Source organism: Ictidomys tridecemlineatus, chromosome 14, assembly GCF_052094955.1.
Source record: "Ictidomys tridecemlineatus isolate mIctTri1 chromosome 14, mIctTri1.hap1, whole genome shotgun sequence".
NCBI lineage: Eukaryota > Metazoa > Chordata > Mammalia > Rodentia > Sciuridae > Ictidomys > Ictidomys tridecemlineatus.
In genome coordinates, this window is record NC_135490.1 from 57,690,413 (window position 1) to 57,706,614 (window position 16,202).

Sequence of the window (16,202 nt, forward strand, 5' to 3'; positions counted from 1 at the left end):
GAAACAAACACAAACACATCATGTATGTTTGCATACGTACGTGTGTGTGTTGGTAAATAGTTATATTTAGTATATTATGCTTATGGTGAAATCTCAGACAAGTCATGCATTTATAATAATTTAAAAAATTCCTTCCCAGACACTGCAACAGTTCCTTGAAAACAGATACACTTTATTTAAAAAATTAAAATATTACAAATACACTAATGTTCCTTGTGTTTCCTAGTCTACTTGGCATAAGTTGCTCAGTATTATTCAGTTCCTGATGATCCTGAATCCTCATTAATTTACTCTAATGAAGGGGGTGTCCTTTAGTAAATTAACAAATTTAATATACCAAATTACTATTGGAAAGCATATTGCTTAAATAATTATCAGGGAAATTTCAAGACTTAAAATTTTTTAGAAGTCCATAAATATAGTATGAAATTATTTTCAAATTTATATTATAAATTATTTATTATAATTATTTTAAAATTATAACAGAAGATGGTTTTATAAATTTATGAATTTTGCCCATAGCACACACAAAGTGCTTGCTCAGTGGTTTTAATAAAAAGATTAAGGATTCTTATTGGCAAATTTCTTTTTCAAATGAAGACTTTCATTTAGAAGTACATGTTAATTTCTAAGCTGTATTCCCCCTAAGATAAATTTAGAAAGTTTTCATTTGAGACCATAATCACTAAAGGTATTTTTGAGGTCTCTCGGATAAATGTCTAATTTTAGGAAGGGAGGTTATTTTAAGTTGTCTCTGTGTACATGCATCATTATAGTAGCCTCCTGTTCTGGTATTTTTTATGCCGCATTCAATTAAAAAAGGAAATGCATGGTTAACCTTTCCTCTACTCTGAGGTCTTTTTTTTTTTTTTTTTTTTTGCCAGCGATAGAAAAACTTTTTTTTTCTTCTCCCTTGGAAGGTCACAGTGGACAACTAATTATTTTGTAAAAAATTAAAAAAATCAATTTGAGGGGAGTCTTGATATCTGAGTTAGAGCTTGGGATTTGGAGTTTGCCCATCCCTTGTTGTGCATCTTGAGTTCCCTACATCAATCTGGTTGTCATGCCCTTGATGAAGGGCAGAATGAGGAGGCTTCTCTCTTAATGCGGGCATGTTGTGAAACATGGAGCTTCTTCTAGGTATTCCTAAAGAAGGATATATACTGTGAAGCTTAAATAAAAGTTTCTTATTACATTTTCTCCAAGAAGAGCAATTTCATTCTCTACAGACCAACTCAAGAGAGATACTTGTGGCTGCTTCAGAAACCAGTATCCATATTATCAGCTCAAAATATTCTCTTTAATGCCTATTACTTGAGAAAGTCCCAAGGATGTAGTACATACTTGCATATGAATTATTTTCACTTTGTACCATTTTTAGTGGATTTAAGAACTGATAAATACATCTTTGATATCTTGATGACAGTATTACTCTTTGTATGGTTTGTCCTCTTAATCCTTGATAAGGGAGGCCCATCCTTACTTAATTTGCACCAGTAAGACACATTTGGTCTTACTAAAGGTACATTTCTGGTCTTATTCATAATTAACTTGATATTTAAGCATCCCTTCTGAATCTCACGTGACTTTCTCTTTCCTTTCAATTCTGCAAAAACTTTTGTCCCTAGAGAATTTCATCTGTTGTAGAAATATTGACATTTACATTGATTTCTCTTTCTCACTAGAGAAGTCTAGTCCTAGAAACCCTAAATAGTCATATCTAGATTTAAAGATGATTATACTGACAATAAACTTAGAATCTAACTCCATAATTAAGAGAGCATTAATTCAGACCTAAACTGATAGCATGAATGACCTTCTTAGGATTTTCAGTCGGATCTAGTCATTTTTGTATAGTAGTAGTCCTTTTTAGAAGGACTGAACACAGAATTAGATGATGTAGCCACCTTTTGTCCCACCGCAAAAACAGAAAGAAAACAAGTTCAATGTCTTGAACAAGACCACTACAAATCTCTGGATAATAGTGTGTCCTGAGTGTGCAGGTTCTTCCTTTAATTCTTTTAAGTGGGTGCTGCCTGCTTCCTCTATATCCTGCGCCAGGTAGTCTTAAAATTGTCAATTTTAACTAGAGCTCCCTGCTGGAACTTGACTTTTTTCACCAATGCCAACTAGAAGCATTGCTTGTTCTTATTTTTGAACAAAAGTATAATTTTTCAAAAATCTATAACATAAAAATTCTGATAACACAGCTTTGACTGTCTTGGCTTCCATGTTGCTCCTTTACTTTCTGAGAGCTCACTGCCTCTTTGGCCTATGTTCTTCTTCACTGACCCCAGAAGGGTAGTGAATTCTTCCTGATTATTCTAGTATAGTCAGTCTCATGCTTTTGGCCCAAGAAGGAAGAATTGTTCATTTAGATTGTCTGTTTTTGCATTTCTCACTCTCTGTAAGGCTGAAGTGAGGACTTTCTTGACCCCTTTGCAATACCTCCTTCCTTGATGTTTATTTGCAGTATGAAGGCAGGCTGTGGTCCTGGCTCCCAGCCTCCTGATGGTACATGGTAATATCCTATCACCTTTTCTTTTTTGCAGAGGTCATCACTGGCATGCCAGCCTCAACTGAAAGAACATATGTGTCTTCAGGTAAGGAGAATAAGCCTGGCAAACTTTACTAACAAGAATGTCAGACCTAACTGCTGGCTGTTCCTTCTACTAATCAGAACCCTTTCTGCATCCAAATTTCAGCTGTTTTCTCTTATTTTCTCTTATCAGCTGTTTTCTCAATGTCTTTCTCAGTCCCACTCTACAGTTTTGGATTTTACTTAAGAGATGATTCTTACTGTATGTCTGAACTTTGGACCTGTTCACACACAAGAGAAAAGAATCAATATCTAGATGATACTTAGTGACATCAGGATTACAAGCTCAGTTGGTGTAGCTTTATAGATGCTGCTCTCGGTTCCCTGCGCTCTTTCACCCATTAGAGTTATTTCTAGATAATGTGTCAGTATGTGACCTTTGCGATTCTAATTACCATTGTGATTCACAAAATCAACAAACGTTTAGCTTGATTCTTTGAAATTTTATTTTGTTGTTCTTCTTCCTTTTTTGCTTTTGGTCTGTGCATTTCTGTTTGTTTCTGATTTGCTTATAGTATTTGCTGATAGCAGTTACAGTCTGGGATGATGATAGCTACTTAGAATTCAACTCTGCTAATCCATTTACACTCATAATTCATTCATCTCTCCACTAGTTATGAATTTATTCATTTTACTGCATATGTGCTTTTTTAAAAATGACTTTTCTCCATTCTCTGTAATTTTATAGTTAGTGGAATCTTAGAACATTTAAAAATTAATCTTTATTTCAAAGAAATTTTAGATGCTCAATATAGAAAACTCATTTCTAAGGTACAATGATAACTTGTTTTGCATGGTACCTTTTACAAAGATTTTTATACCTCTGATAATCACAACAAAATCATAAAATGAGACATTATTTTTTCCTTATTATACAGATGAGAGAACTGAAGCATTAGAAATGTTAAGTCATGTGTTTTAGGAAATAGAAGAGAAGGTACTTGGAGCTCAGTATTCTTTTCATTGCCCCCTATTGGGTAATTTGGCTTGGTTGACATGTTTCTTTATGGCCCCTGCTTGTTAGAACTCCAGGCAGCCACATTATCCACCAGTCTTCTTCCATCTTACCTCCATCAGCATTTCCTCTTCCCTTCTAAGACAATGTTCAGAGTCATAAAAGCTGGCTCTGTCTGAATCCTAGATTGCTTTAGCCATATTTAGAGCATATTCATATCTCATTGCTAACATGTATGTGTGTGTGTGTTTTGTGGGCTAGGGTGATTCTGGAGTTTAAGGGATTGTATCTTTTCTGCGAGAAGGAAGCAAGGAAGGAAAGAAGGATAAAGGAAGAGTTGGAGAGAGATAAGGGAAAAAGTGATGAAACTATGTGAACTTCTTCACCTCTCATTTAGGCATTTCTCTAATGTAAGGATTTTATTATCTATCTCCAGTGATGCTGTTAGGTACCTGAGCTTTTAAAATAAATGGTGCTTATCTTGAGAATTTAGATTGACTTTATTATTTCCTGATATGTGAGTTGAATATAACTTTTCTGTCTGTAAATTTCAATCCTTCTTTGATACTAAGTTTTTCTGATTTCCTACTAATGAAAACCCTTTGATACCATGTTTTTCTTCCTGCATGATTTATGTTTTATGCTTCGTCTATACTTACACACTGGTTTTCCTTCCTTCTTGGTATCTGAAAAATAAATCTTGCTCCTGTATGTCCCTAGCTAATGTTATATACGTTTATTTAGCATGTTTTATTTGACCATAATGTAATTTCTCTGCTGAGTCCTGCATGGACTTTATTGAGCCCCATGTTTAGTAAGGATGTTTATGCATCTCCAAGTCGCCTGGAAATATTTTCCTCTTTTTTTTTGCATACATGAAAGATGACCCTTTTCTCTGTATATGGGGGTTATTCCTTTTGTTTTCATGTTTCTTAAAATTCTTAAAATCAAGCCCACACCTAAGAGAATGAGTTATCTATCTCATCTCTAGTGTGGATCTGTTTGATGATATTTCTCTGAAATTCATTTAGCAGTTGATATGTGGGACATCTGTAGATGGACTACCTTCATTGAAGTTCTTCTCTTTCAAAAGTTTTTGGGTCTAAACCATAGAAATATTCCTTTGTGGTCTCTGAATATTGCATATATCTTCCTCTGACTTAGAAATGCTTATACTGCCTTCTAGTTTGCTTTTTCTATAATACCCAAGCTTGGCAATTTTTAAATTGAAGAGTCCAAGTAGCGTGACTCAGTAAAGCCTCATGCCCCTTTTGTTTTATAGAGTCTCCCATTAGAATATCAGTATCAACAGAAGGAGCAAATACTTCTTCATGTAAGTATATTTAAATATTTCTGTTGATCAGTTTTTAACCCAAGACAATATCTGCTTCCAATAAGCATATTCACATCTATTCTCTACCCTTGTTGAGGGATAGGGTATTGGGTTTTGGAGATGTTTGAAAGAGAAATGGCCATTTGCTATGCGGGGGATCAACTAGACATCTCATCCCTGCCTTATATGTAAGAATAGTAAATGACACCACATGTGTGTTAATTTTAGGATAATCTAGTGTCTTTGAATGTTGATTTGTAGAGTTCCTGAGGCCATGTTGTAGGTAGATTTTTTGCCTTTTTTTTTTTTCCAGCTGTCTTGATGCCTTCAGTAACTGTCTAAGGCTTGATGCCCAGCTATTTGGGGCCTCAATCCCAAGGCTCCTCAATTTTCATATAAAGTCTGCTCTGATAGACTAAGGAAACTATATATAGATGCCCTTAATTCAAGGTTGATAGAAAGTGACTAATTATGAAAATGTTTGAAAGCAAATCCCTAGGCAAGATCTCAGATTGGTTTTCATCTGTTTAATGTGAAATGTGCTTTGTGCTTATGGACTTCTACAACTATTAGATTGATTGGTGCTTTGTGTGATTGCAGGGGAATTTAAGAAATTAGCAAAGACTAGTAAAAATAGTTTCTGATACTTATAAATTGAGAATATCATAGTATTAAATTTTTATTTTCAACAGGGGAGTTATTAGACCTAGACAATAAAACTTACATCTATAGTCTTTCTCTTCCATACTTTACCTTATTATTTACAGTATCTCTCAGTTTGATAAGCTCTTTGATAAATACATGTTTTCAGTTATCCTGTTCTAACCCAGATAACGTGTTGAGGGACAATTTTCTTATATAATCATCATGGTAGAAAACTCAATGGAAGGCTGTACTTTTGATAACTTAAAATGTTTTCTCAATATGTTTAAATAGATGAAGTGATTTTAAAGTCCTTCCCTCTGGCTGGTGGAATGAGAACTGTGATTATATGATGTAAAACTATCTTTTATTGGCTGAGGGTATAGTTCCATGGTAGAGCACATGCTTAGCATGCAAGAGGCCCTGGGTTCCATCCCTAGCACCAAAAGCAAAACAAACAAAGATCTATTATTGCACGAAGTTTAATGTTTTAACTACATAAAGCATCATTTAACAGAATTAATGGGAACAATCTAGGAAGATCAAACAGGAAATGAAATGCTGGGAAGAACTAAATTGGCTTCCTCTGTGTTCTGAGGACTCTAATTACATACTCCAAAATGATAATCCCTGCTGGCAAATTTGGAATATTTATTATTTAATTCTACTTATAAAAAGATTAGTATAATTATATGGATTTTATATAACTAACATTAAGGAATCATACAAATAGCTTTATTTTTCTTTTAAGTATTTATCATACAAAGGCAAGTACCAGATTTTTCTTTTCAGCATTTCATCTGAGAATAATTAATCTCTTGCATGATTCATTGAATAAAGTTATTGAAGCACTTGTAATTGGAACCCTTCATGCTATCATTAACGGGGCTATGGATGCTGTCTTTAAGCACATTTGAGCAGTTTGGGAATGGAAGGAATCCTTCTTTTAGTTTTCCAGAGCTTTAGGGAACTGAAATGAATCTCTCAGTTTATGTTTCCATTCATTGCAGTACTGTTGAGAGAGAAATAATTTTGAAATCTGACTCTGTTCTCTAACTCTCAGTAGAGTTAGTTCCTGGTATTTGGTAACAGTTTAGGACTATGAAGGAAGGCTTTGTGCACCATTAGTTAAAATATAACTGAGTGTCATTTTCATACATCTCTGCCTGCTTATAGTAGGTTTCTGGTCAATGTTGTTGAATTGATCAGTAAATATGTTTTTTTTTTCATCTCATGAAAATATGCTCCATACTTTGAAAATGAAAACCTAGATCCAAACTTGCTGGTAATAATCATGTAGCATCAGACACACAGATCATTTCTAGGAAGCCTCATAAGAACTCTACATTGCAGGGAAAGATTGTGAAGAAGAGATATCTCCACTTAGCAAAGGCTGAAGGTGAAATGTGAAGAATCAGGAGTTACAATAAGCTGGAGTCAAACATTCAAAATATATAAAAAGTCAAAGGCCTTGAAGAAGTTCCCAAGGGTCAGAAATAATCAGCTCTGAAGAATATAGGTTTCTTTGCACTTTCCTTCAGCCAGAAAGGAGATGCTAGCAAATCCCTGCATTTGAAAAATGACCTGTGCTTTCATAATGTAATCAAGCCTGTGTGGGCCACATCCTTTGAACTATTGACACTGGTGTTTTCTAAGTAAATTCTGAAAGCCTTTCTAAGATAGTAAGGATTCAGCAAGCATTTTTTGTGTTATAACAGTTCTGTGTACTTCTGGGGTCAGTGTGAAGGAGAAGAGGCAGCCCAGTTCCTTTTCAGTTTTGTAGGTATACATGTACACAGAGCTCTAGGGCAAACTTCCTTTCTGCCAGGGCTTTTTTGAGAGCTTCTTGCTGCTGGGTGAATTTATTTATTTATTTATTTTTATTGTTTTCTTTTTTTTTTTTAATTGGTTGTTCACAACATTACAAAGCTCTTGACATATCATATTTCATACATTAGATTGAAGTGGGTTATGAACTCCCAATTTTACCCCAAATGCAGATTGCAGAATCACGTCGGTTACGCATCCACAATTTTGCTGGGTGAGTTTTTAGAGTGTTTTGTTTTATTAGTCTGTGAGCCTTCTGCTTAGAACCCTGCCTGGGATGGCATGTCTTTCTCTGCCACCTAGATCCTGTTCGCTCTAAAAGCTTTCCTGACCACCCCAGCCACTGAGTTCTCCTTTCCTCTCTGTCCATCAGGTTGGATTAGCAAAAAGAAAGAAAGAAAATGAAAATTACTACTTACTTACCTGAAATAATAATATATTTTCTTCTCATTGGTGCTTTTCATTCTAGTTTTCCACCCTCTATCTACTTGATAGATCAGAAGTTAAATACTAGCTAGAAATATCATATAAATATCATACATATGTACATATACTTATATATTTTTGCTTTTCAGTACTGAGATTCAACTCAGGTCTCATACATGTTAGGCAAGTGCTCTACCACTGAGATTCACCCTAGCCCTCTAGAAATATATTTTTAAAATCACTGTTACAATAAAGAAATTATTCTAAATTGCAGTTTTTAAGGGGTTTATTTTTCATTTGCAAACATATTATTATTTTCCTCCATGTTTATTTTTTGCTAGCATTTTATAAATATTGGCAAAATACTACATGGTGCATATACACAATTGAATGTTACTTAGCCTTAAAGAAGAATGAAATTATGGCATTTGCAGGTAAATGGATGGAACTAGAGCATACCATACTAAGTGAAATAAGCCCATCCACCAAAACTAAAGGCCAAATGTTTTCTCTGATAAGCAGATACTGATTCATAGTGGAGGGGTAGGGAAGAATGAAGGAACTTTGGATTGTGCAGAGGAGAGTGAAGGGAGGAGTGGTATGGTGTGGAAGGGAAGGATGGTAGAATGAGGCACACATTATTACCCTATATACAAGTGTGATTACACTACTGGTGTGTCTCAGCACCATGTACAGCCAGAGGAATGAGAAATTATGCTCCATTGTGTACAATATGTCAAAATGCATTTTATCTTTGTATTTAACTAATTAGAACAACAATAAAAAACACTAACAAAAATATGGGAAAAAAAAAGAAAAAGAACATTACACTTAGAAGAGCTGGCTTATAATGGGTGCTTTTTGTATTTACTGACTGCATGATTTGAGCTTATGGTCCAACCACACCTAATTTCTTTTTCATACAAAATGAAGGTGTTGGTCGAGAAATCTCTAAGGTGCTCTAAATTTCTGATCCAATTCCAGGAAAGAACTTGCAAATAAAAAATTTAAAATTAAAAAAATAAATAAAATTACTAACCTTTTTCTTTGTGTGACAGTTTATGACTTTTTTTAAAATTGGGAATTGCATTGTACAGTCACTATTTTAGAGTTGCCAATTGTAATTTTTAAAGTTTCTTATAATAATTTCAATAAGCATCATCATTTTTCTGATTTTTTTTTGTAAATGAGACATGTATGACTAGACATGTTGTAAGTATATGAGTGTCCTATTATGCATAAGCGACAGGTTTTTGAAAGGAAAAGATCTTGAACTTTATAAAACAGTCAATAGGACTGTCTTGTTCCTCCTTTCATAGAATCAGCAAAACCGTAAATGAATTGTTTAAAACAAACCATAATGGCTTCTATTGGAAGTTCCAGCTCCTTGTGACCCCGTTTTGCAGACAACTCTGTTGAATGCCATAAAAAATACAATTGTTACACCAACTACTTTATTTAATTAAGCTCCATCCATTCCAATTTAATATATAAATTAGGGAAACAAAAATAAAAAGTCTACTGAACAGAATAAAGGAAAGGAAATGAAGATAGCTTTCTGGTAAATAGTCTTAAGTTGTAAAACTTCATTTATTTAATTTTTTTGGTACTAGGAATTGAATCCAGAGGCATTTTACCACTGAATCTCATCTGAAGTCCCTTTTATTTTTTGAGATGAGGTCTTACCAAGTTGCTTGGGGTCTAAGTTTCTAAATTGCTAATTAAGTTGCTGAGGCTGCCATAGAACTTTCCATGCTCCTGCCTCAGCCTCCCAGGTTGTTGAAATGACAGGAGTGCACCACTCTGGCTCCTAAGACATATTTTTAATAATAACAGTAGCTATTGAGGTCTTCTTGTGTGCCAGATAACTGTGCTAGGTGTTTCACATGGATAATGACTTGTGGTTCTCAAAAAACCTTATTCCATTTTACAGATGTGAAACAGATGCATGTTGTCTACAGTCACATACTTAGGATTCAAACCCAGACCATACACTATCCTGCTCTGATGCATAAGCTTTTGTTGACCCAAAGAAAAGCCTTTACTGTTGTTTTAATCAGCTTTTTCACTGCTGTGACCAAAAGACCTGACAAGAAAAATTAGAAGAGAAAATGTTTATTTGGGGGCTCACAGTTTCCGTGTTCTCACTCCATAGACAGTCAACTCCTGGGCAAAAGGTGAGGCAAAAGAGTACGGTTAAGTACATGATACTGAGAAGCAGACAAAGAGAAAGCGCTTCCCTCACCAAAGGCTCACCCCCAGTGATCTACCTTCTTTAGCCACATCTTACCTGCCCACAGTTACCAGCCAATTAATCCTTGTCAGGGGATTAATGTACTGATTGGGTTAAGGCTCTCACAACTCAATTATTTCACCTCTAAACTTTATTGCCTTATTACACACATGAGATTTGGGGGGAATGCCTCATATGTAAACCATAGCAACTATTAAAAGGAATGAGATTCTATGGATGGATCGAAAAATAGCTTTGATAGAAAGTGGGTTGGCAGTATGTGTGGTAGGTTAAGGTAAATGAGTTGCCTTGGACCAGTTGAGCTTGTGAATTCGTTGGAAAGAACACAGACTTTGGTTGGAATCATGCTTGTAAGTCTAAATACTTTTGCTGCTACTTTGTGCAATCTTGATTAAGTTACTTAACTTCCTTCTTTTTTTTTACGACTATCCTGTTTTTCTTAAACATATATTGGGGAGCCTAATGTGAGAAAATGAATGAAATGGATTTATTGTTAAGCACATCTTTGTTTAAAGGTGGTTCATTTCTGCATATGAAAGAGAGCTGGTATGTAAAAAGAGGATTGTATTTTAAAGAAAGGACAAATATTCGTGAGTCCTGGATTCTTATTTGAAGACTTGAATATTGTTGGAGAAAGAAATAAATATGTGACTTTCAGCCTAAATGATGCTGCTGAAAGTTCTTTGCCAGGAAATCACTATATTTTTTTAATATATATTTTTAGCAAAGCCTGCATTTAAAAGGAACATACATATCCAGGAAATCCTCTTTTATATCTCTGAGTGAAATGAACAATTCAGCCTTGGATTTGGAACCTAGAAAAGATAGCTGAAGGAAAAAAAAATATATCTTGTCTGCAGAGACCTTTCTGTCATAAAGAGAGAGAGCATTTGCACCTGGGAATAGCACAGTGAAATGTATTGATTAGATTGGATCAGGTCCCACTGGCCCATTGGTGAGAATTCGAGCTTTGGGTCTTACACTCTACCCCCAGCTCTGACATCCCTTCCTTAAGGGTAGAGAAAACTGCCAGGACCTTTGCTAAATGATTCTCAGCTGGAAAAATGGCATTTCAATTTCAAATCTTTATTGGTGGTAAAATGTGAACCTGTCCTGTCACTATTGGAGAGCTATTTCTAATGAAATGCAAATTGTTTTCAGATCTCTAAAAACATGACATTTTCAAGGGTGTGGTGGCTCTGCCCACTGTGGAGAATGACGAACAAATTACTAGGCATCATCTAGCAATAAATAATAATTTTAAGTGAAAATTGCTTAACTGATATTGCTTTCCTCTTTCCAATTGTCTAGAGAGTTAATTACAGATTTTTAGGACAATACAGTAACTTGGAGCAAGAGTTTTGGCTTATACATCATAGCCCAATCCATATGTTCAGGCAAGTTATTGTTCAGTTCATTCATTTTGCTGGTGAATACACCCTACTTTTTAATTTTTTTAATAGTATTGCCTGCAAGTAAATGTAATTCTTCAGTTGTGTCTTTGTCCTTTATAAAGTCATTCAGCATTTTTTATGGTATTTCACTAGTAGACAGGATAATCCCAAAACTTTTGATCAAGGTTTAATCTTTTGTACTGAATTGAAATTAACCTTTTACATAATTATTTCTTTGAACCATAAAACTGTGTGTGTGTATGTGAGCTCCCATGTGTAATCTGTATATATAAATAACTAGTGTTTGTATCATACTTGATGTTTTATAAGATACATTTTCATAAACTGAATCATTTATTCACACAACTCTGTGGCTTAGATATTGTTCTATGTATTAGATGAGGCACTTGCAGTTCAGAAATTGTGACTTGCTTGAATTCATAACCAAGTAGATGGTAGAACAGAAATTAAAATTGAATTTTTTTATTTCAAACCTTGTAGTCTTTTGTTAAAATGGTTTATGGGATCCATATAGCTCGCTTGAAGAAAGGCATTCTTAAAAAAAAAAAAAATCAAAGTGAAATTCTTTTAAGGACTCAAAAAAAAAATCACATTTATCCTAGCTAGCCCAAAGCCAGCATTTATAGAAATAATACACTCTTTATAATCTACAAAGTAATGAAATGGACAGGAGAGCCCTTAGTTATTGGCAATATATTTCAAAGGTTTTTATAAAAGAAGGCAGAAACTGTTGGTATAGACATTTGTGTGACTATTACTTTGTTTGGTAATGATGTCAGTCTACTTCAGAACATGACATTTACAGAGATGGGGATAATTTTAGAACTATTGTGCCAAGAGAAACCTGATCATCTGACAGGAAGATCTTCCTCTAGTAGTTTGGTGTTTGGAGGAAATGCATTAAATAATATTTAATTTATTGCATAATATTATAAATCCTGTAAATTATTTGTATAATAACTAATTTCACTAGTAGTGGAATATAAGATATGAAGTAATTTCTTCTCTGTATTTTGTTTTTAATAGAATATTCTCTTCAACATTTGAAAAAAAAATCTCTTATTACGTTGGATATCAAGTTAGGGAAGGAAATCTTTATTTTTCTGTTTCATTATTTTATTCTTTACTGATTACCATAATTATGTGAGTTTATGGGACTCAGTATGGTATTTCAAGATCTATAGAAAATGTGTGTGGTGAGCCGTTCCTGCGGACTGTGGTCGCCATTACATGATGGCGCTGGCTCCGCTGTGGTCTGTGAAGGACAACTCCATATCAGAGAGAGTTGGCGTATTGTCAACTCCTTATCAGAGAAAGTTGGCGTGTCGTTCTCTAGCACCCTGTGAGAAGGGTCCACGTGGCAGCTTCGCATTGGGGTTCGTGGTGCTTTATTAAGGCTGGGAGGGGCATCCAATGATTATTCCGGGGATTAGAAGAATTATTAGAAGAATATCAAGGGCCTGAATAAACTGCTGAAAGAAGATTCCTGAGTCGCGTCTTCCTTGCGGGCAAGGGGGTCGTGACAAATGTGGACTGTTCAATCAGTGTAATTAGCGTTTCCATCTTCTTTTCATTTCTTTATGTTTGGAGCCTTCCAGCTCCTCCCTTCCAGTTTTTCATAAATTACATAAGAGGTCACTGTGAACTTTAGTCATCTTAGGACATGGGAACATATTCCCAGTGGCAAAGATGCCTGTTGTCTTGCCTCCTCCAATCTTCCTTCTTCCTACCCTTTTCAGCTTTAGTAATTACTATTCCATTATTTTTCCCAGTACAGTATTACAACTGTAGTACTGAGGCTGGGGTTGTAGCTCGGTGGGGGAGCACTGGCCTAGCACATGCGAGGCACTGGGTTCAATCCTCAGCACCACATAAAAAAAAAATAAAATAAAATAAAATATTGTGGCTACCTATAAGTATCAAAAAATTTAAAAAGAAAACTGTAGAAAACTGTAGTACTTTTAATTATTAGAGATAGAGCAGTGAAATGGGTTTTATATACACAAAAACATTTTTATTTTGATTTTTTTTAGCATTCAAGTGGAGGAAATAAGGTAGAGATGGAGAGCTGTACTACTATGGCAGCATCTAGAACACAGCCAGCTATCTTATGATAAACTTATACACACTGAATTTGATGGCTTTCTAAGGTCTTTGTCCACATACCCTCACCCCCAAGTTAGCTAGATATCTGAGAAATAGAACTGTGGGAAAAGAGAACTTTAAATCAAAAAATCTTGAATGCCTTAAGAACCACCCCTAAAAAAATAGCTAAGGGGGCAGGGATGTAGTTCGGTGATAGGGCTCTTGCTTGTGAGGTGCTGGATTCGATCCCCATTACTGCAAGAAAAAAATAAAAATGAAAATGGAAGCTAGAGGAAGAACAGAATAAACTGTCAAAATAAGAATTATGGACAGGGATTATGTATAGGAGTATCCCATTAACAAATGATAGAAATTCAATTCCAGAGTATAAATAATAAAGGTTGTGTATGGATTTACTTATCAATTCAATTTGATTTTGAGACTCAACTGATAAAATTGACTGCTTTCTTGATCTTTAGTTTTTGCTTCTGTTACAAATGTTAGCTTTGTTCTCAGGGGATTTCTTTGCCTGAACAGGGAGATAGCTGCTTATAGTTTTAAACATATATAAATATAAACATATATACATACACACACATATATATAAATATGTATGCATGTACGTATATATACATACAGTTAAATGATATATAAGCATACACACACATATCCCTGTGGCTCCTAGTCTGAAAAAAAGAGAGAAAGTATATTCTTTATCCAATCAGCAGATTTTAGGAACTCATGTGATTGGCCTTGATTACATCATTTGCCTACCCCCTAAAATACTGTATCCAGGGAGATTAATGACTGCCACTGACTGGGGGCTGGGCTGCATATCTGCCCTGTGTGTGTTGGGGTGTGTTGGGCAGATGGGCTCAGTCCCAGGGGAACAGGCAGTGTAGATTCATTAAGAGGAGCATTCTGTACCAATAAATGAAGGGAAATTAGAGCTAGCGAGGAAAAAATAACATAGTTTTCTATGACTGAGGAGCAAACAATCTTAGAAGAATCAGGAAACAGATACTACTATGGGAATTTTAAAGGGAAATTAAAAATAGATATTTTGCAATTTCATTGTAATAACGGTAGCAATATGACCAAACCTGAAGAAAATACTGCATTGGAAAACTGAAGACAATTACAATCTCGGTTTTTAAAAGATTCCCTATAGTACCTTTGAACCCACTGTAATCTTCTTGATTAAAAATGATTCTCAGGAAATGATGCCTTCTGAAGAAAATAGAAAAAAATGGAAAAATGAATTACAGTTTTCTAATTGGAATGCAAGGGAAGCATGCTACAATATGAAAAAGGTGCCCTAATTTGGGACTAAAAGCCAGTCTTAAAAAAAAAAAAGAGCTAGATTTAAAAAACATGGATTAATTTCCTTTTCTGTTTTAAAACTGATACATCAAAACCAATTTTATACATATTAATTGAGTAATATGATACTGATATCTGTGTACATAATGTAATGTTTAAATCAGATTAAACATATATTTCTCTTCAAAAAATTACTTCTTTATGGTGCGAACTTTCAAAAATCTACTTTTTCCAGCTTTTTAAAGTGTTCCTTATTGTTATCTATAGTCACCTTACTGTGAAATAATATACCATAAACTTTTGTTCCTAATTGAATCTTAGTTCCCATTGAACAGCCATTCCCTACTCTTTCCACCTAATCTCGTCATCACCTGTTGACCACCATTCAGCTCTGAATTTGTATGAGATATGCTTTTTTTGTTTTGTTTTGTTTTTTAGATTCCACATATGAGTGAGATCATGCATTGCTTATCTTTCTGTGCCTGGCTTATGATCCAGTTTCTTTTTAAAAATTCATGAGTAAGGATGGTTATTCACCAGAGTAATTATATGTTGGTTAGTCATTGTAGGTTTTTCAGTTGAAAAAGAAAAACAAGTATACTTACCCATTCCATTTAATATTGTGTAGAAAACCCCATAGGTGCTGTTGAAGTGTGAGTTAATGTGATTGTAGCTTTATTAGTGTTAGAAACATCACCATTTAAACTTAAAAGAAGTAATAACTCGGAGTTCTCTGTGGACATCTCCCACTTTTCTCTGTCCCATTCATATAATGTACCCAGCATAGGAGGTACTTGGATAACTAAGTTCAGTTCTTGAACAAAGGTGCTGAGTGTACATAGTTCAACTAATCACCAGGAAACTGCTGGAGTGGCACTTTTAATTTTATCCCTTGTTCTAGTAGAGGTCAGCAAAATCCTAAAAACCAATTATATGGGCTGGTGTGGGTTATAGCTTAAAGTTGTGCTCATCCCCATTCAAGTTCATAACTATCCCTTAGTTAGGAGATTTGGTGTTTAGGTTGAATTTGTTCATCAAATATGAGAATACATGCCTGACTTAGTTAAATATTGGTTCAAACTTTTAGTTGAAATGACCAAAAAACTTAATCAGCCTTTCGTTAAAATTTTTTTACAAAGGATTTGGCTACTAATCTCTTTATTTCAATAGTAAGGAAAGCAAAATACAGAGAGGATAAGGCTAAGTGACAACTAAGGTCAAACAGTGACTCGATGATGATTTTGAATTAAAACATGATGGCTGTTTCTGCTCTTTTCTTAGATCATTGGAATTTTTATCTAATAAAAATAAATAATTACAATACTAATATTAATAAATAATTA

At 34.6% G+C, this 16,202-nt stretch overlaps 1 protein-coding gene across 13 annotated transcripts in view; it reads left to right on the top strand.

The window, feature by feature from the left end:
• Nrg1 (neuregulin 1) overlaps positions 1-16,202 on the top strand; it is a 986,545-nt gene that overhangs the window by 830,848 nt on the left and 139,495 nt on the right. For 10 of the 13 annotated variants that reach the window (XM_078031172.1, XM_078031173.1, XM_078031171.1 and 7 more), the window contains exons 4-5: positions 2,553-2,603; positions 4,837-4,887. The exons of 2 other annotated variants lie outside the window; for them this stretch is intronic. In XM_078031172.1, the coding sequence (XP_077887298.1) occupies positions 2,553-2,603; positions 4,837-4,887 (102 nt within the window). The remainder of the gene's footprint in view (positions 1-2,552; positions 2,604-4,836; positions 4,888-16,202) is intronic. One more of the 13 variants, XM_078031168.1, reaches the window with a different exon arrangement.